This window comes from Macaca mulatta, chromosome 8, assembly GCF_049350105.2.
Source record: "Macaca mulatta isolate MMU2019108-1 chromosome 8, T2T-MMU8v2.0, whole genome shotgun sequence".
In the NCBI taxonomy this organism is placed as follows: Eukaryota; Metazoa; Chordata; class Mammalia; order Primates; family Cercopithecidae; genus Macaca; species Macaca mulatta.
This window is the reverse complement of record NC_133413.1, coordinates 128,771,361-128,792,595: the sequence shown is the minus strand read 5'-3', so window position 1 is coordinate 128,792,595 and position 21,235 is coordinate 128,771,361. Positions and strand designations below refer to the sequence as shown.

The window sequence follows — 21,235 nt, the reverse complement described above, 5'->3', positions numbered from 1 at the left end:
TCAGTGGGGTTTCCCAATGTTCAATTAAAAGTTAGGGTTCTCTTTTAAATATGTATATATTTTTTTCACCCAGATAATCCATTTGTGTCAGCAATAATAATGGAGGACTTTTATTCTAAAAGTCTGTGTTTAGGTAGAAACTTCTGTGATGGCAGGGTTAGTCAAGACCAAAATGGACATCTTTCTTCAGCAAGTAGTTCATTTGCTTTTCCTTTTATTTCTTAAAACCTTGCAGGGCGAGCCCTGCTGAGACTTACTGACAAAAAGCTTGAGCGAATGGGGATTGCCCAGGAGAACCTCCGGCAGCACATCTTACAACAGGTGCTCCAGCTGAAGGTGCGAGAAGAAGTCAGAAATCTACAGTTACTCACACAAGGTACCCTGTTGCTTCCTGATGGGTTGATGGAAGGGGAGATGGGAAGAAAGAAAACCTTACTATTAGGACAGATGGAAGCCGGGGAGAATTTGTTCTATTTCTTCGCAGAATTTCCTTCCTAGAAAATAGTACACAGATTTAAAGATTACTTCCCTTTGAAAACATTTTTCATAGCTCTCTAGAGAAAAGGATGCACAGATAAGTAATGGATGAGCAAACAGAATTACCTGAGCTAACTTCAAGGTCGTCACATACAGTTGTATGGATTGTATACTGCACAACCCCAAAGAATACCAGTCACATCAATCGGGGTACGATTGCACTCACTAGAGTTGTATAGTATGCAGCCTGCACAACTGTACAGTCCAGCTCTAGCTATCTTCACCTGCACCAGTTGTGAGGGTGCTTTAGAATTCGAGTGATTCTATAGTTATGATGACCAGTGATATAAGTGGAGTTTTTGTTGTATTTTTATTTTGCTTTTCACTAGTTACTGGGAGAAAAACATTTTAGATATGTATAACTATATGTGAATGTATTATACACACACACTTTAGAGATTGTAAGAACCCCATTTAGCTTCTTGAAAGAATAATTTTTAAAATAGACTATAGTGAATCTAGGACCAGACTGTTAAGCGTATATAATTCTTAACAGGAATTATAAATAACTTCAATATGATGAGAGCACTTAAGATCTCAATAACTGTGGAAGTAACAAAATAAAACTAGAATTCTAAGAAAGCCGTAAGTTACACTATATGTAACTTATATGTCTACATAAGATTTGGATACTATCAACCTTCATTGGCTATAAACTTTATTTGTTTTATTTTAGTGTCGATTGTACACCGTTTTAAATGAAAGGATGATAAAATATGTGTTTTTGAGAGCCTTGAGTATTTGTCATTCTGCAGAATATTGTAATTGCATGCGTACTGATATTGGAGAAATCTGGGTCAGCCAAGTTTCATGTTATTGCATTTAGATTAACCTAGTAATAGTCCATTTGCCTAGAGGAAATAATGTGCTCCCTGAAAGATGACTATTCTAGAAGGATAAATATAGACTTCAAGTGAGCATAAAATAGTATTGTTTGTTTCATATGCATTATTTGCATTTTGTCCCCAGAGACTTCCAATGGTGAATTTACTGGTATACTAAGTGATTTAAATTTGAATGTGAAGTACTGATATGCTTTTAAGTTTCTTTTAAGAAGTAGATAGAAATATGAAGATTATGATAAGAAAGTTTATCACAGTGCTATTTGGAAAACGGAAAATTTACAAGAGACGTAGAGGTCCAGCAATATGAAAATAATCATGTAATTCTGCTTAAATTCATAAGATTCAGTATAATGCCCAGTTATGAAAATTACATCTTTAAAGAATACACGACAACATGGGAAATTACTGAAGTCATACAAGGTGGGGGAAAAGGTCATGTGTAAAATCGAATGCATAATATAAGCCCAATTTTGTAAAAACCATATATTCTTATATCTACAGAAAAAAAAGACTGCAAGTAAATATGCCAACCATTTTAATAAGGGATCTCTCTGGATTGTGGGATAAGTGGGTGGTTTAAATTCTTATTTTTTCTATATTTTCCAAATCTTCTGCAAATTCATATTACAATTACAATCAGAAAATACAAACATGCATTTTTTTAAGCTTCAACCACAAGCATAGCTGCCCAGCTTCTGTTTAGTGTCTATGGTTTTCACAGCTCATTTTTTTTTCTCCCTCTGGTGATGATCTATAGAATGAGACCTAAACTCACATGTGATGTTTTGTGTGTACCTTTGACTCTTTTCCTCTTCTAGTGTCAGCTTGTAGTGTGTTTGCTTTGGAGAATCATTTTCTACAGCTCTCATTGCCCTAGATGCATAATATATAAGATTTTTCCTAAGATAGTACTCAGGTTTATTAAACTAAATATACATATGTGTTCTGGGAAGTTAATGCCCAGTTCGGCCCTTTCAATTCAGTTGTTGTCACTTTCTTTAGCTTTGAAAAGCTGTACATTTTAAATTCTTCCATTCAGTTCCCTTTGGAAGACCGCATTGTTCTCTACCTCTTGGAAATTTTGTCTGTGCTGACATTACCTTTCTTATTGCTTGTTCTTCACATGTTTTCTTTTTGGTTTTGGTTTTTTCGAGACAGAGTCTCACTCTGTTGCCCAGGCTGGAGTGCAGTGGCACAATCTTGACTCACTTTAACCTCTGCCTCCCAGGTTGAAGTGATTCTCATGACTCAGCCTCCCAAGTAGCTGGGATTACAGGCATGCACCACCACACCAGGCTAATTTTTTGTATTTTCAGTACAGATGAGGTTTTGCCATGTTGGCCGGGTTGGTCTCAAACTTCTGGACTCAAGTGATCCGCCCACCTCGGCCTCCCAAAGTGCTGGGATTTCAGGCATGAGCCAGTTCTTCACATGTTAATATTCAAATTCATGTTATGTCAGGCATCCTTCAGAAAATACATAGCCTTATTGAAGCATTAGTTTCTTTAAGAAAAAAAAAAAACAGGAAACAAAATTGACAAGTTGTTTTTATGTCTTATGACTGATAATAGAAGTTCTAAAGACAGTCGGATAAGTGTAAAATATTTTGGGTCTAGGTTTGCTATAATAAAAATATTAGAATTTCATTCCACTCAGGTGAACTGATAAGTTTAAAATATATATCATATAGAAATTCACCATAGAGGTAATAGATAATTCAGTAATGAATATTTGATTCTTCATCTCTGTAAATATTATTCAGCAGAAATAATACGGTGAATAAGTACAAACAAAGACTTTGGAATGTTTTTGGAAATCCTTGGGCTTCCCTCTTCAAGAGGGTGAATCACAGTTCTTATCCATAGAGATGGAGTATCCTTCCATGGCTCATGTGGGGCTGTCACTCTGGTGTAATGCATTTAATTTTTTGTTGCTGATGATTATCTAACATGTTCAGGCTGCGGTAACAAAATACCATTACCTAGGTAGCTTATAAACAACAAAAATTTCTCTCTCACAATTCTGAAGGCTGAGAAGTCCAAGATCAGGGCATCAGCAGATTCAGTGTCTGATGAGGGCCCACTTCCTCACAGTTGGCCTTCTAATCATTGTAACGTCATGTGGGGAGGGATCTCTGTGGGGCCGCTTTTACAAGAGCACCAATCCCATACATGAGGGCTGTACCCCCATGACCTGATCACCACGCAAGGGCCCGCCGTCCAATACCATCACCTTGGGGGTTAGGATTTCAATACATAAATTTTGAGGAGGCATAACATTTAGACCATTGCATTGATATTTAACAAATATTTACTAACCAACACATTTTAAGAAGAGTTAACACTTTCAAAGTAGTCCATTTTTGAGGAAAGGAATTTATTTTAAAAATGATTGCATTTCTTAGGAGTTTTCTTCTTGCCTTTGGAGGCAATTTCAAAATATAGTTTCTTGGAAACAACTTAACTGTCCATCTCTAGGGGAATAGCAAATTAAATTTTGGTACATCCAGGCACTGGTGTACTCTTAGCTATAAATACGAGAATGAAGAATACTAATATGGCAGGATCTCTGGGATACTATGAGATGTGAAAAAGCAAGGTGCAGAACAATGTGTACTATATTTGAACAATGCGTATAGTATACTACATTTGCCAAAGAGGGGGAAATAAAAATGTATATCCATATGTGCTTTGTTTTAAGGAAATGCTGAATGATGTACAAGAAGCTAATACAAGCTGCACCTGTGGGAGAGGGAAGATGGTGGATGGAGAGAGGGTGTGTGCCTTTTATGTCACTTTGTTTTATGAAATGTATGAGTACATTAACTATTTAAAGGAATACAGTTTTTTAAAAGAAACAAGAAAGAAAAAGGGTGAATTTTGGCATCAGGCCCAAATTTTAAATCCTGTACCTAACACATTTTGCTGTGCTCACCAAATAGGGATGTTGTAAGAATTAAGGGAGCTAAGATACATAAATCACTTGATACAGTATGATAGTAAATACAGAATATTGTTGGTTATCAGTGATAGAAGCCATGCAATTTAATCAACCTCATATATTTATAATAATCCTTATTTTTATAACATCTTTATAGAGATATAATTCATATGACGTACAACTTACCCACTTAAAGCTTAAAATTCAGTGATGTATAGTATGTAAAGAGAGTGGTGCAACCATCACAATAATTGTTAAAACATTTTCATTAACCCAAAAAGAAATTCTGTACCCATTAACAGTCATTCCCCATTTCTTCCCAATGCCGCCAACACCAGCTCCTGGAATCCTAATTGCTTAACAACAGGGATATGTGCTGAGAAATACATTGTTATGTGATTCCATCATTATGGGAACATGATGGAGTGTATTTAGACAAACCGAGATGGTATAGCCTGCCACACACCTAGGCTAATTGGTATAGCCTGTTGCTCTTAGGCCGCAGCATGTTACTGTACTAACTACTGTAGGCAATTGTAACACAACAGTATTTGTGTATCTAGACTTACCTAAACATACAAAATGTACAATAAAACTTTGGTATAATCATCTTATAGGACCACCGTCGTATATGTGGTTTGTCATTGACTGAAACATTATGTGATGTGTGCCTATAATCTACTTTCTGTCCATCTGCCTATTCGGGGCATTTTCTATAAATGGAGTCATACAATATGTGGTCTTCTGTAATTGGCTAATTTCAGTTAGGATAATGATTTTAAGATGCACCCATGTAGTAAGCATGTGTCAGTATTTATTTTCTTTTTATTGCTGAATAATATCCCATTGTATTACTATACCACATTTTATTGATCCATCGGTTGATGGATTGTTTCTGAATTTTGGTTATTAGTAATGGGGCTTTGAACATTTTTGTGCAAGTTTTTGCATGGACCCATGTTTTCATTTCCCAGAGATAGATATGGAGGAGTTAAGCTTCTGGGTCGTATGGTAACAACTCCATGTGTATGAAAGCCAAGGTGACTTCACCGTTTTACATTCCCACCCACGGTGTATGAGAAATCAATTTCAACACATCCTTGCCAACACTGGTTATTGCCTATCTTTATTATAGCCATTCCAGTATGTGTAAAGTGGTATCTCATTATTGTTTTGATTTTCATTCCCCTGATGACTAATGATACTGCACACTTTTGCGTGTACTTACTGCTTCTTTGTGTATATGCTTTAGAAAAATATCTATTCCGATTCTTGGCTTGTTTTTTAAATGGGGAATTTGTTTTTTCCAAACTTTATTTTTTATCCACAGTGTTTCAGTGCTTGATTGTCCACCTTAAATACAAGATCTGGAGTTAAATGTTTGGTTACCATTTCCAAGGAAGAACTACATCCTTAAAGGATGCAGTAATTCCCATACTGAAGACATTCAAAGCAACCTGCCACAGAGTTGGAAATCAATCCCAAAATGAACAAATGAATGCACGCCAAGATTTTCTCTCAAGGAAACAACACTCTTTGGGATGTAGAAATTAAACGTACACACACACAAACACATCAAATTAATTGCATCGGTTTGTAATCAGAACTTGAAATTACATATGATCATCTGAACGCTCATGCCGTAGTATTTCTAGAGGCAATAAAATGACAGATAATTAAGCCTACTTTTCTGTCTTTCAATTGCTGTTTTAAAATGTGTCTTAAGCCTTCGATTCCACACTAATTGTTTTTACACAGTTGGCCAGGAGCTCCATGACAGTGGCCAAAATGGTCACAAATGCACCGAAAGAGCTCTACCTAGCCACCGTGGGTTATTTGAACACGGAAAAGAGGAATTCTTTGCCCCCTTTTTTCTTGCTTTCCTCGTTCTGGCTGCTGACAAAAACTAAGGCATTTGAAAATTTTTGTATGTTGCATGCATAGTTGATATATCAGTATATAAGCACTAGCACTGAATCATGACAAAAATTCCTGAAACAGATCATCATCTAAATCCAGAGCCATCCTTAAATTGAAATCCTGACCTCTGATTCCCCTGCTCTTATTCTCAATGGCCTGCTTACTATGTGATATTTGCAAGTCAATGCTTGGACCTGCTTTCTTGTCATCCCTTTGGTGCCTTTAAGGTGATTCTCTCCTCTGTGTAGCCTTTTAGTGTTCTGTGTTCTGTCCATGGAGTGGCCAGGATGTCAATCTGGTTGGTTGTTTTGTTTTTGGTGTTTTTTTTTTTTTTTGCTTGCATGTACCTGCTGGAAACTCAGCTATGTCAGAGTACTTCTAGTTGTCTCTTGGGAAACATGGAATAGAACTGAAAACATCATTATGCTTTCCTTCTGTTTGGTTCATGAGAAATGGGGGAAGGTGCCTTATGTAATATATGGCAGTGGTGCAAATTATATTTTGGGATCCTTCAAATTAATCCACAATCAAGGACACAAGGGGTATCCTTAGCTTTTTAATAGTGGACAATGTTTCTGGTAGGAAAACCCTTCCAGGAATATTGAATGCTGAATGTTCAGTATCAGCTATGTGACTCTCATATAGCTAACGAGTGATAAATGTTTACTGTATACAAAGCATGCACTAATTGTCACATCAGCTTCTGACATTTATGCTACCATGTTCAGTCCTGTTTGTTAGCCCCAATTTTAATATGGGTATAAGAGAGGATGAAGAGGTTAAGTAACATACTCATAGTCAGACAACTAGTAAAAAGCATAGCACAGGTCTGTCTGACTCCACCGCAAACTTTTACCCACTCTGCTTTATTGCCTTTATTATGTCAAATGGGCTAATAATTTCCATCTCCAGGTGGTGGTTAAATGAGATTTTATGTAGAAACCATATAATAGAGTTCATTGCATATTCTATGACAGAGGTTGGCAAGCATTTTCTGTAAAGGACCAGTTAGTAAGTATTTTAGTTTTTGCCAGCCATATGGTATCTGTTGCAACTACCCCCACTAGGCAAAACCCAACCATAGACAATACTTAAATGAATTAGGCATAGCAGTGTTCCAATACAATTTTATTTACAAAAAGAATTACTGATACACATCAAATGAAACAACAGAGTGAAAAGACAACACAGAATAGAATATGTATATAATATATATATAATAGAATAGAACATATATATAAATATATATATATATAACACAGAATAGAACATATATATAAATCACCTATCTGAAAAGGGGTTAATATCCAGAATAGATAAGAAACATCTACAACTCAACACAAGGGAAAAAAAAAACAAACCAAATAATAAAATAAGCAAAGAATTCAAATAGATAGTTCTCCAAAAAAGGTATACAAATGGCCAATAGGCGTAGGAAATGATGCTCAACATCACTAATCATTAGAGAAATGCAAATCAAAGCCACATATCATCTCACACCCATTAGAATGGACACTACCCACAGAAAATAACTAGTGTTGGCAAGAATGTAGAGAAATCAGATCCCTTGTATACTGTTAGTGGGAATATAAAATTGTATAGCCATTATGGAAAACAGTATTGAGGTTCCTCAAAAAACTAAAAATAGAGTTACCATATGATACAGCCATCTCATTTCTGGGTACATATCCAAAAGAATTCAAAGCAGGATCTAGAAATAATTGTACACCCATGTTCAGTGCAGCATTATTCACAATAGGCAAGAGATAAAAGTGACCCAAATGTCTAACAACGGATGAATGGATAAAGAAAACATGGTATATATACACAATGCAATATTATTCAGCCTTTAAAAAGAAGGAAATCCTACCACCTGCTGCATGATAAACCTCAAAGACATCATGCTAAACAAAATAAGCGAGTCACAAAAGGACAAATAATGCATGATTCTACTCATATGGAGTATCTAAAGTAGTCAAAATCATAGAAACAAAGTAGAGAAGTGGCTACAAGGGCTTGGGGGAGGAGGAATTTGTGTTTCATGTACAAATTTCAGTTTTACAAGATGAAACCTTATAGAGATCTGTTGCACAACAACTTAGATATACTTAACATGACTGAACTGTATACTTAAAAATGGTTAAGATAGTAAATTTAATACTATGTAGTTTTTACCACAGTAAAAACAAACAAAAAAAAAATGCTAGCCCATTGTTTGTGGACCCCTGCTTTACAAAGTAAAAAAAATGCAAAGCTCTTAAAATCATCAAGATTATTATTTTTATTCTTTTATTTTCTCATGCTGTAGTGTGGAGCTATTTTTGGGGTGTCCCTTTTAGTGACTTTCTTGGCTGCAAATACGTAGAAAGTATAAAAATATCAGCAACTAAGGGCTGGGTAAATTCAGGCAATAGAAAGCAGTGTCTCAACTGCGAGTAAGGCAGATGTGGGTAGTAGATGCTACCATCCTCATATAATTAGTGCCTATAAGATGAAAAAAGAAGTGTATGTTTGTTTACCAGGGCCAGTTACAGCTCATTAAACATTAGTGTTTCCTGAAGAACTTTTTTCACATTGTCCAAATATGTGTGTCAAATTTTACTCGGGAATTGCATAACCAGATGGACTTTCCCAAAGCTCCGTCTTTTGGAACAACAAAAATTAGAAACACTACTTTCTAATCCAAGAAGACTTTTTAGAACTGTATGTACGGACTAGCTATTTTAGTCTAGTCACCTCCGCAATGATACTTCAGCAACTCAAGTAGGCCATCTGAACTGAAATAGGCCATCTGGTCCACCACCTTGCTTAAAGAAGGAAGTCTTTGTAGAATGGAGCAATAGACTTGTTGATAAATTGTCCAGTCTCATTTTGCAGATTTGGGCACCAAACCCCAAAGAGGATTCGAGGTTTGTTCATAGTTACACAGCTTGTTAGTGGCATAACTGAAACTAGGTTGCAGTTCTCTTAATTCCCATGCCAGTATTCTTTTTATCTCATTGTTTTCATCAAGGTATGTACTGTACTGCGTACAGTAAAATTCACCAATTTTAGTGCACAGTTATGCAAGTATTGGCAAATGCACGCAGTTGAATAACTACCACAACAATCAAGATAGAAAATTTCTCTTACTCCAGAAAAAACTCTCCCATGTGCTCTTTCGTTGTCAGCTCCTTTTATTACTACCAACCCCTGGCAACCTATGATGTTTCCTATCCCTACAGTTTTGCCTTCTCCAGAATGCTATATAAATGGAGTCATAGGGTCTGACTTCTTTCACTTGTGGAGACGCATTTAGACTTATCAAAGCTGTGATGTGTCATCGTTCCATTCACTTTCATTGCTGAGTATTCCACTAAATGTATTAGATTGGTGCAAAAGTAATTGCGGTTTTTACCATTAAAAATAATGGCAAAAACCACAATTACTTTTGCACCAACCTAATATAACCACAGTTTGTGTATCCATTCCTCAGCTGTGGGACATATGAGTTGTTTGCAGTTTTGTTTTGTTTGACACAAAGCTGCCGTAAGCACTCACACACAGGTTATTATAAACGCTGATTTTTATTTCACTATAAAAGTAAGTATCTAGAAGTGAAATTGCTGATTGGTATCTTAAATGTATGTTCGACCTCAAAAGAAACTGTCAGATCAGTATTCTTAAGATGGTGGAACGAGAAGAAAAACAGAATTAGAGACTGGCTTTAATGCATATAAAAACAATGGGAGGTTTTCTGGAAAACAAACAAACAAACAAAACACTGCGTCTTTGTAGAAGTTCTACCTAGTGCTTCCTGGAGCCACCAGTATCGTTAAGGGCCCCAATTTCCTGAGAGTCTTTTGTAAACTGTCTCAAGGTAAGTTGAAGTCAAACATGTTTACCATTAACTCATTTATTCAAAACAAATTTTCTCAGTATCTATTGACCAGGCAATAGGATATGTCTCTCTACAAGTGACACTGAGAAACGCTTCCTTTTGTCTCTCTTCTGAGGAAAAGAATCTTCTTGCTCCTGAGAAAGAAACCATGAGCCAGTCAGATTCCTTTTTATGCATATGTGAAGAATGTCTGATGTTCTAATTGTCTAGTATGTCTCAAACTATGCTATTTGAATTTCCAGACTCTTTCATGTCTTTTATTTAGTTGAGGCTTTGGTGTTACAAATCTGATGTTCACATGCCAGTTCTCTTCAACACAGTTCTTCTCCTTTATCATTGGATAGCAAGAGCTTTTCCTTGCCTTGGTGCTCACATGTTCCATGTACATGATATTGATTCTCTTGGTTCTCTTTCTAATGGCCTCTCTCAGGCTGTTGGCAAACTGCCCTCTTCTGACACTTCCCAGATGTTGATTCCTCCTGGGGGTAGGTCCTTTTAGTTGTTGGCATTTTGCATGCTGCCTGGACAATCTCACCCTCTGCCACTTCAGCATCCCCTACATCATAGTGACTCTCAGATTTACATTTTACACCTCTCTGAAACTACAGATTCTTATTTTTCTCTCTCTAAAAGATGTGTACCCGGGCATATTCCTCTGACATCTCAAATTTAAAATATCCAAATCTAACCCATTATCTTTTCTACCATCTCCCCAGTCTGTTCTTCCTCCTGTGTTGGTTCTCAAGGTTAATACCTCCATGACTCACGCTGTCACCTGTCATAGAAGGCTCAGAGCCACCTGTGATTACTCCATTTTCCTCATCACTCACATGGAGTCCATGACCAAATCCTCAGAGTTCTGCTTGTGAAGTGAGTTTCCTATCTTTCCCAGCCTTATCTCTACCCTAAACCACTGTGTTAATTCATTCCTCTTCAGCTCTTTCCCAGGCCATTTGAATAACCTTCTAGTTATCATTTGATCTGAAGTCTCTGTCCTGCTCCCTCAATTCTACTTCAGTTAACTTCCCACTTCTATTGCCAGAGTTAAATATACTTCTGACAACATTATTTCCATCCTTAAAACATTTAATGGTTCCCAATTACCTACAGAATGAAAATCAAACTCCTGAGCATCGCCTAGCCATTCTAGACATTTCATGGATGTATTAACTTTGGGCAAGTTGCTTGTCAGAAATTAAGATATCTTCATTATAAAAATGGAAATAGGATCTATTTCACAGGATTGTTGTGAACATCGTATAATAAAACTCATGAAAAGACATAGCCTTGATGAGATATTAACTCTTCTGAAAAGGCTTACCTCATCTTTCTGGCAGAACCAATCATTCTCCCATCCTTTTGCATTTCTTTTTTCTTTTTTAAAAATTTTATTTAAGTTCCAGAGTACATGTGCAAGATGTGCAGGTTTGTTACATAGGTAACCGTGTGCAATGGTGGTTTGCTGCACCTATCAACCCATCACTTAGGTATTAACCCTGGCATGCATTAGCTATTTTTCCTGATACTCTCCCTCCCCCTACCCTCCACCCCAACAGGCCCCCAGTGTGTGTTGTTCCTCTCCCTGTGTCCATGTGTTCTCACTGTTCAACTCCCACTTACGAGTTAGAACATGAAGTATTTGGTTTTCTGTTTCTGCATTAGTTTGCTGAGGATAATGGCTTCCAGCTCCATCCATGCCCCTGCAAAGGACATGATCTCATTCCTTTTTATGACTGCATAGTATTCCATGGTATATATGTACCACATTTTCTTTATCCAGTCTATCATTGATTGACATTTGGGTTGACTCCATTTCTTTAATATTGTGAGTAGTGTGGCAGTGATTATATGCATACATGTGTCTTTAAAACAGAATGATTTATATTCCTTTGGGTATACACCAGGTAATGGGATTGTTGAGTCAAATGATATTTCCACTCCTAGGTCTTTTGAGGAATCACCACATTGTCTTCTACAATGGTTCAACTAATTTGCATTCCCACCAACAGTGTAAAAGCATTCCTATCTCTCCACAACCTCACCAGCATCTGTTGTTTCTTGACTTTGTAATAATCCCTATTATGACTGGCATGAGATGGTATCTCACTGTGATTTTTATTTGCATTTCTCTAATGATCAGTGATGTTGAGCTTTTTTTCAAGATTTTTGGCCGCATAAATGTCTTCTTTTGAGAAGTGTCTGTTCATGTCTTTTGCCCAATTTTTAATGGGGTTGTTTGTTTTCTTCTTGTAAATTTGTTTAAGTTCCTTGTAGACTCTGGATATTAGACCTTGATCAAATGGATGGGTTGCAAAAATTTTCACCCATTCTGTAGATTTTCTGTTCACTCTGATGATAGTTTATTTTGCTGTACAGAAGCTCTTTAATTAGATCCCATTTGTCAGTTTTTACTTTTGTTACAATTGCTTTTGACATGTTTGTCATGAAATTTTTGCCCGTGCCTATGTCCTCAATGGTATTGCTCAGATTTTCTTCTAGGGTTTTTATAGTTTGGGGTTTTACATTTCAGTTTATTTGTTTGTTTGTTTTGTTTTGTTTTGTTTTTAGACAGAGGTTTACTCTTATTGCCCAGGCTGGAGTACAATGGCATGATCTCGGCTCACTGCAACCTCTGCCTCCCTGGTTCAAGCACTTCTCCTGTTTCAACTGCCTGAGTAGCTAGGATTATAGGTGCCCACCACCATGCCCAGCTAATTTTTGTATTTTTAGTAGAGATGGGGTTTCACCAAGTTGGCCAGGCTGGTCTTGAACTCCTGACCTCAGACACTCCTCCCGCCTCAGCCTCCCAAAGTGCTGGGATTATAGGAGTGAGCCACTGTGCCCAGCCTACATTTAAGTTTTTAATCCATCCTGAGTTAATTTTTGTATAAAGTGTAAGGAAGGGGTCCAGTTTCAATTTTCTGCATATGGCTAGCCAGTTTTCCCAGCACCATTTATTAAATAGGGACTCCTTTCCCCACTGCTTGTTTTTGTCAGGTTTGTCAAAGATCAGATTGTTGTAGGTGTGCACTCTTATCTCTGAGTTCTCTATTCTGTTCCATTTGTCTATGTGTCTGTTTGTTTTTGGTCCCTCTTCTCTTTATTCAGACTAATAATGTTGTATTCATCACATAGTATCCATTGTTCTTCCATCCAGTGTGCTCCACGCTTTATGTGAGGTACTGGGGATAAAATGGGAGTGTCCATTCTAGCAATAAGAACAGAGCGATGTATGCCATTATAGAGACACTGATAGTATAATGACGGCACAGAGCTGGAACTCAGCCTTGCGTGGGAATAGGTGGGATAAGGAAGACTTGCCAGTGCTACAACAAATGAGCTAGCTTTTAAGGGATAAAAATGTTAACAGGTGCACAAAGACTGTCAGAAAGGGAAGCCTGTATAAAGGCATGGTGGTGTTTTGTCTTCCTTGTAGACTATGAGCAAACCTCAATTGTGTTCTAATTTTGCTTTGCATAGTGCTAGCAGGAGGTGGATTCTCTGTATGTTTTTTCTAATATAAATTTAATTGTTGCCCTTTTCTCTCATTTTCTTCATCTATTTCATTTTCCACTTAATCTTCTCAAAGCAGTGAATGCAGTATCAATTTTTTATGGATTCATAAGAAAATAAACGTAGCTACAAAGCCATTTTGAATCATCTTTCTCCACGAGCAACATTACCTAGAATCTCTTTTTTTAAGAACTTCTTTATTCCCTTGTGATCTTTTTCTATTGACCCGACAAGTAAAGACAATGGCAAGGGCTCTTATGTTTATAAGCCACTCACCTGCTTTGAGTTGTTTCATCTAATATTTTTGGTCCTTAAATGTTCTCCTGAGTGACACTCTCAAGTGATTGCTAAGTGAACCTTCTCCTATGACCATGAGCTCAGCAGCTCATGGTAGATAAGGATTTTGGATGAGTAACTTAATAGGAATCTGAAGAGATTACTCTTCTGTAACTAGGGTCTTTTATTACTATTTCTTCATTCAGCCTTATTTGATTATCATCTACCAACCACGTGTCCCTTCTCAATTTCCTCCAAGTCCACATTTTCTCAAACTGCTACCTCCTTAAGATTTCCCCTGACACATTTCAAAATCTTCCCACTCTTGCAGAAATGTTGTGGCCAGGAATATTTCTAATTTTATCAAGTCTTTAAGTCATCAGAGAAATTCTCCTTAGAATGAGCTTTATATTTAAAGGCCGAAACACAGATTTTTTGAGGGGATTATTAAAATCATATGTCAGTTTATCAGTAGTGGTTAGAATTATGAGATGTATATCCTGGTTAGCATCTATCCCTGTTTCATTTTTATTCTGGAAATCCATTATGATCATTTAATCCAAGAAGGAGTTTTGTTTAAGGCTTGACATGGACTCATGATTCTTGTCTGTTACATTGTCATGATAGAAAAATATCTGCCTATTGTAGCACCCCAATGGTTCCTCTAACCAGCATATGGGAGACATGTCTACACATTATTCGTCTAATTTGGACTTTTTCTGTCAGGAATGATCCTTGTCATTGCTGCTTCACAGCTCAATGTTTTAAGTCATTCTTTGCATTGTGATGAGTAACTTTTAGGGAATTTCAGAGACTTCAAAAATGTTTCATGTCTGCCCCTGCAGAACTCACCAACCTCAAATGCATTGACCACTTTGCATTTAAATGTACTAGATGAAACAATATATGTGATATCTCTTGTTTGGACAATTTAAGATGGTCATAAGGTTGCATTGTTATATCGCCTTGACCTTGTGGCTTGACTGTGGATTTGAAGGGTCTTAAATTACTAATATTGCTCTGAAGAAAGATGAGTTATGGGCATTCAACAATTGATATTTGTTTTATTCTTGAGGATAAGTCTAGACCCTACAATCCAATATGTGTGGTGTTCAAATGTCCTATGGGCTCTTTAGAGAGGCAGTTGAATTAGAACATTGCCACGTGGACTGGATAAGAGGAAATCACAGCCACTTTCAGAGATGCACTGAGATGTTCTGGATTTTCTAAGAAGAAACAGAAAAATATGCCATCTGTGTGCTTTAGGACTTGTATTACATATTAACTAATTTCTCTGGCCTTTTTGCGGGGGACCACCAATTCTCAGTATCTGGCATAAACCCCTGTGCAGTGTAGATGTTCAAGCCTCCCATTGCATCAGAATTTCTACATGCCAATTCTAGAAGGTACCATGTGCATAGACTACACTGTGAACGGACTCTAAAGTTGTACAGTCATTGGTCCAGCCTTGAGCCCCAGACAAGAATAAAGCCTTCTTTCCTTATCCTTCTCTGAAATAATACTTCCATTCTTAGTATCCCCTTTTTCATTTTGTTATTTATTTATTTATGAGGTGGAGTTTAACTCTTGTTGCCCAGGCTGGAGTGCAATGGAGCGATCTTGATTCACGGCAACCTTCACCTCTTGAGTTCAAGCAATTCTCCTGCCTCAGCCTTCTGAGTAGCTGGGATTACAGGCATGCGTCACCACGCCTGGCTAATTTTGTATTTTTAGTAGAGATGGGGTTTCACCATGTTGGTCAGGCTAGTCTTGAACTCCCAACCTCAGGTGATCCACCCACCTTGGCCTCCCAAAGTGCTGAGATTACAGGCGTGAGCCACCACGCCCAGCCCTCATTTGTTTATCTTTTTACAGTAGCAATTACACAATCATTTGTTTAGTAATTCAAAAAACATTGAGAAGCTAACAAGTGTCAAATACTGTTTATATGCTATATGTTAGGGATACAGGGATGAATATTAAGTTCTTGCCCTTGAAGTCGTGTGAAGGAGACCTATATGTAAAATGTTATAGCACAGAAATGTCTGCAGTGTGACAGAAGTGTGGATGTTTGCAGTGTCATGTAGGAAGGGTATCCAATCTAGAAGAAATGTGTCAGAAAAGGTTACAAGGAAAAGTGACCTCTGAAATTTTCCAGCTATACAGTTAGCAAGTTGTGTTTATTTCCTCTTTAGTCATCAAACAAATATAAAATTACCAAAGTGATAAGAGCTCTAGAGAGGTACAGCATGTTGTGATAGTATATTTACTATAAAACTGTATTTACTGAGAGCCTGCTTTGTATCAGGCCTTTACTAGCTTTTGGCAAAATATAATAAGCAAAATAGATATGGTTAGTTTATACATGGATTTTATATTTTAGTGGAGAAGACACTCATCCACAGGGAATCATAGTAACATGGTGGATGATATGAATGGGGTCATTAATTGTGCTTTGGAGAGCAAGTAAGCAGAGGGACTTCTCTGGCTCTGAGGGATCAGGAAAATCTCCTTCAGGAAGCTGAGATCTAAAAGAGGAGGAAGAGTTAGGCAGATTAGGTGGTGCTTGGTGACTATAGAAAGAAAATGTCCCAGTTGCAAGGAACAGACTGTTCTGAGGCTGTATTAGGGTTCTTCAGAGAGAAACAACCAATAGGGTATATATAGACATATAAGAGGAGATTTATTATGGGAATTGGCTCGCATGATTTTGGAGGCTGAGAAGTCCCACGATCTGCCATCTATAAGCGGAAGAACCGGGAAAGCTGGTGGTATAATTTAGTCAATTCCGAAGGCCTGGGAATAGAGGGAGCTGCTGGTGTAAGTTCCAGAGTCTGTAGGCCCAAGAACCAGTAGCTACGGTGTCCAAGGGCAAAAGGAGATGGATGCCCCAGCTCAAGGAGAGAAAGAAACAAGTTGTCCTTCTCCACTTTTTTGTTTTGTTCATGTTCTCAACAGACAGGACAATTCCACCTACATGGGTGAGGGCAGCTCTTCTTTATTTAGTATGCTGATTTAAATGCTAATCTCTTCTGGAAATACCCTTGCAGGTACACTTAGAAATAATATTCCACCAGCTATCTGGGCATCCCTTATCTCAGTCAAGTTGAGACATAAAGTTAACCATCGCAGAGGCGAAGGTTGAAGAGGAAGTTTGGTGTGTTCAAGGAGCATGAAGAAGCCTAATATAGTTAGAGGGTTAGGAGTTGGTCAGAAGGCGGGTGGAGATGGCAGAAAGTGAGATTGGAAGAGTAAGGAAAGGTGAAGTGAATGCCTTAAATGTTTGCTTTTCTCAAGGAATCTAGAATTTATCCTGAAGACAGTGGCAACTACAGAAGGGTTGTGAATCAGAGACTGTCCTAATCAGATTTACATAACAAAAGATGAGAGGATGCACTGGAAAAGCAAAGACAGGAGGAAAGACGTCTAGTTAGGAGGCTGTTGTGGTAATCTACGCAGAATATGATGACAACCTGGATGAGGGTGGTGGCAAATGAGGATGAGGAAGTCATCCTCATCCCCAAGAGAAGAGGAGACTAGACAACCTGTGATAATAGATTGAAAAATGGTAAAGGAGAGGATTGTAAAGATTCGTCCTTCACTCTTCTTCACCACATTCTCCTCCCCCAAATTCATGACCTTCTTGCAGCAGAATTGTTTTGTTCTACTTATTCCAAATGGAGATTCCTGGACCTTACCTTGAACCTGACAAATTAGACCCTCAGGCCCAGGCATTGGTATTTTTCGCAGCTTCACCGCAGTTGACTCCTGTGCATGTGAAAGCGTGAGGGTCTGCTGTCAAGCTGTATGCAGATTCAGAGCACATAGCACTCTAGGCATGCATGCAGCTCTTTAATAGTGTCTGAGTCAAACTCCCTTTGGCCTTAAGGAGCTCTCTTGTCATAACCAGGTGAATTCAGAAGGAGTTTTCAGCTCTTGGGGTACTTAAAGGTATCCTATCTTAAAACCCAAACTAAAATGGAGCCCATCTAACACTATCACCTAACCTTGCAGGTGATGTCTTCAAGACCTAAGAAAGTAGCCCACCCTCCATAGTTCTCAGGAGACAGCACTGCTGAAATCTCACCTCCTATTTCCCCAGAAATATGAAATAAGTTTTCTTAGGCAGCCCCCAAAGGATAATAAACAAGTTGCTTTATACAGAGACTCTACAATTTCCTGTGCTTGGCAGGTATAAGGGCAAAGTTATCATGGTTCCACCTCCTGTGAATATAGAAGAGAGGAAGAAGAGAAAGAAAGATAGTTGCTTCAGCTCTAAAAGGTCAGTTTGGGGATTCATATTGGAAACCATTAAGGTCTCAAAGTTAGGTAGCAGTTTTCTAAATTATTAATGTCTAACATTAGCATTAGATACTAGTTTTTATTTCTATAAAGGTTTCCCAAATCTTCACTTTATCACCAGTGGAAATCTGGAGCTAATACTGATTGTGTACCTGTGTACACACTTCACATTTTATTAGTAAACTCTGCATTTAGTTCACACAGTAATTTTGCAAAGTAGGTGTCATGGACCCCATTCTACAGATAAAGAAAAGGAGGCCCAAAGAGCCACAATGCCTGCCCAAATCCACACAGGTAAAAAATGTTTCTATTAGTCTGAATTCCTGGAGAGCCAATAAGATGTATGTATACAGAGAGAAGATTTATTATAAAAAATCTGCTCATGTTATTATGGAAGCTGACAAGTCCCAAGATCTGTAGTTGGCAAGCTGGAGACCAGAGAAAGCTAATGGTGTAGTTCCAGTTCAAATGTAAAGGCCTGAGGACCAGGAGAGCAGATGGTGTGAATTTCATTCCAAAAGCTGGCATGCTCAAAACTCAAGACAAGCTAATGTTTAGGTTCAGGTCTGAAGACAGGAAAAAAGACCCAGTGTCTCAGCTCAAGGCAGTCAGGCAAAAGGAGTTCCCTCTTACTCTTACTCCTGGGAAGGCCAGCCTTTTTCTTTTAGTCAGGCCTTTAACTGATTGGCTGAAGACCATCCACATGGGGAGGGAAGTCTGCCTAACTCTATTTACCAATTCTAATGTTAATTGCATCCATAAACACCCTCACAGATACACCCAGAAAAATGTTTGACTAAATATCTGGGCACCCTATGGCCCAGTCAAGCTGACATACAAAATTAGCCATTGCAGTGAGTAAGATGACTAATTACCTCCGAAGCCCATGTTATTTCCACTCCCCTATCTGCCTGCTGTGAAGTATTTCTTATTTCAAAAATACATTTTTTTCTTTTGCAAGAAACTCATGATGCACTTTAAAAAAATTAACACTTGAGACTATTCAAATAAAAGATTTGATAGCTTGCTTATCAAAACACAGTTATCACCCTCCATCTTCCATTTTGCATTTTTTGGGCTGCTAGGAACACATGGTGTGTGGTTTTGCTGAGATGCTTCCTGCATACCTGAGCTATTGGGTCCCTAAGAAATCAAATTTGTTTTTCAACTTGGCATCATAATGAAGGAGAGCTGTCAGCATAGCATTTCTTAGTGCTGCCAATATCTTGAGTAATCTTAACGTTGTTAGATCAATAATGTGAAATTTTGCTAGTTATCATTTTAATTGATTTAATTGAAATTGATTTGGCATAAATGAGTGGACAGAAATTTATTAACAGTGACTGTGATGGTTTGAAGTATCTGCTATGTAAGAAGTGATGTGGCTTTGATTTATACATCTAAAGATTCCCTCTTTCCAAGTTCTATTAGAGAAACAAACCTAATGTTTAGTGCTAAAAACTATCAAATGTTCGTGAAGGTAGTATATGGAGATTCTGAAAACATCAGTATTTGGGTATGCCTTTCAGTTTATCTCATTTCTATCATGTGATTGGTTGTTATAATTCAGTTACTTTTATAAACTACATATGTGTGCATTTATCCTTATGTCTATGTATCAGAAAATTTGATTTTTCTTTTGTCATTTGTGTCCCTAAAATTCAGACCACACCACAGAAAGGAGGAAGAGATGAAATAATAGAGCAAATTGTATTGACCTTTGTTTTATATATTTTTTAAATTCATTCTCTCCTAAGACTTGGATATTTGTTTTGTTACAGAAAGAGTTTTACTATAATAATTTTGGTCTATCAGGATTTGACATGTATTAAAGCACAAATAAATGGTCTCTAATTTTCTTGCTATTTTTAAATTTTTTAATATGCACTACCTTTTGTGCTTCCCCATTCCTTCTCTTCCTTTCTTTCCAATTTCTCTTCACCCTCCCTCCCTTCATCCCACTCCCCACCCCCACCGAAGTACTCTATCACTGAAGACCTTCCTCAGCCCATGGAAGAGCTATTAGAAATTTATTAAGAACCACTTTCTGCTTCTTTGTCAGGGACAATCATTTGTTTTAGAGCTGATTTTCTGCCTTAATTAAATGAAAATGTCACTCTGTCAAATGAATTCATTTATATTTATTAATCCAGTTCTCTAGGCTTGAATTTCTTAGTAGGGACTTGGTCTCATCACATTTGCTCACAGAATAAGCTGAAAAATGTCTCTTACGTCAGTTTAAAAGACTCACAAATTATTACTCCACCCTGTAGAAGTACTATATAAACAAATCTGTGATTAACAAATGTGTGAATGATATTCTTGTGTAGATGCTATCTAGGTGCATATAAATATATATATTTGGTTATGTTGGTGCACACACATGCATCTGTGTGTGTTAGGGCAGGAAAGTCATGAATATCCGTTACTACGGTCCCTTATTACTTTAAGAAACTGTCAAAGGTAATATTTTAGCCACCTGTGTGTTTTTATTTGCCTTTTCAAAATGCTAATTGATGATGCAAAGTTTAAATGCTACCCAGTCTTTCCCTCCAAAATATTAAAGGATTGCTTATGGAGTATGGTCTTTGTATCTAACATTGTAATAGGTACTTAAAAAAATTAAAATGGAATAAACATATTCATTCACCATTGAACAAGTTTTTTTGAGTTACCTACTATGTGTCCGATGAGGTAGTGGGAATCAGTGATGAACAGTACATCCTGAATCCATGCTTTTATGGAGCTTACAGTATCTAGCTCATAGTAGGTACTTGGCAAAGTATTAGCAAATAAGTGAATTAATTAATCTTGCAAGAGAAAGAGATAGCAGACTGATAATTATTAAGTTACGAATTGCATTAAGTCCTCAAAGGAGAATGTACGGACTTGGGATTGTATAGTTGGGACTAACAAAGTCGGGTTTGGAATTAGGGAGAGTATTTACAAAGAGGAAACAATGTTGTTAAGATATTTTGCTCGAACAGGGGGTAGTTGTGAGGTGACACTGGAGAATTATGCC

General features: G+C 37.4%; 1 protein-coding gene across 9 annotated transcripts in view; it reads left to right on the top strand.

Moving 5' to 3' along the window:
* SAMD12 (sterile alpha motif domain containing 12) overlaps positions 1-21,235 on the top strand; it is a 467,280-nt gene that overhangs the window by 234,277 nt on the left and 211,768 nt on the right. For 8 of the 9 annotated variants that reach the window (XR_013396953.1, XM_077942866.1, XM_077942870.1 and 5 more), the window contains exon 4: positions 236-376. Coding sequence is in view for 8 of the 9 variants with exons in the window: in XM_077942866.1 (XP_077798992.1) it covers positions 236-376 (141 nt within the window). In the remaining variant the exon portion in view is untranslated. Of the gene's footprint in view, positions 1-235; positions 377-4,082; positions 4,607-21,235 lie in introns of those variants that run through there. The other variant, XM_077942869.1, reaches the window with a different exon arrangement.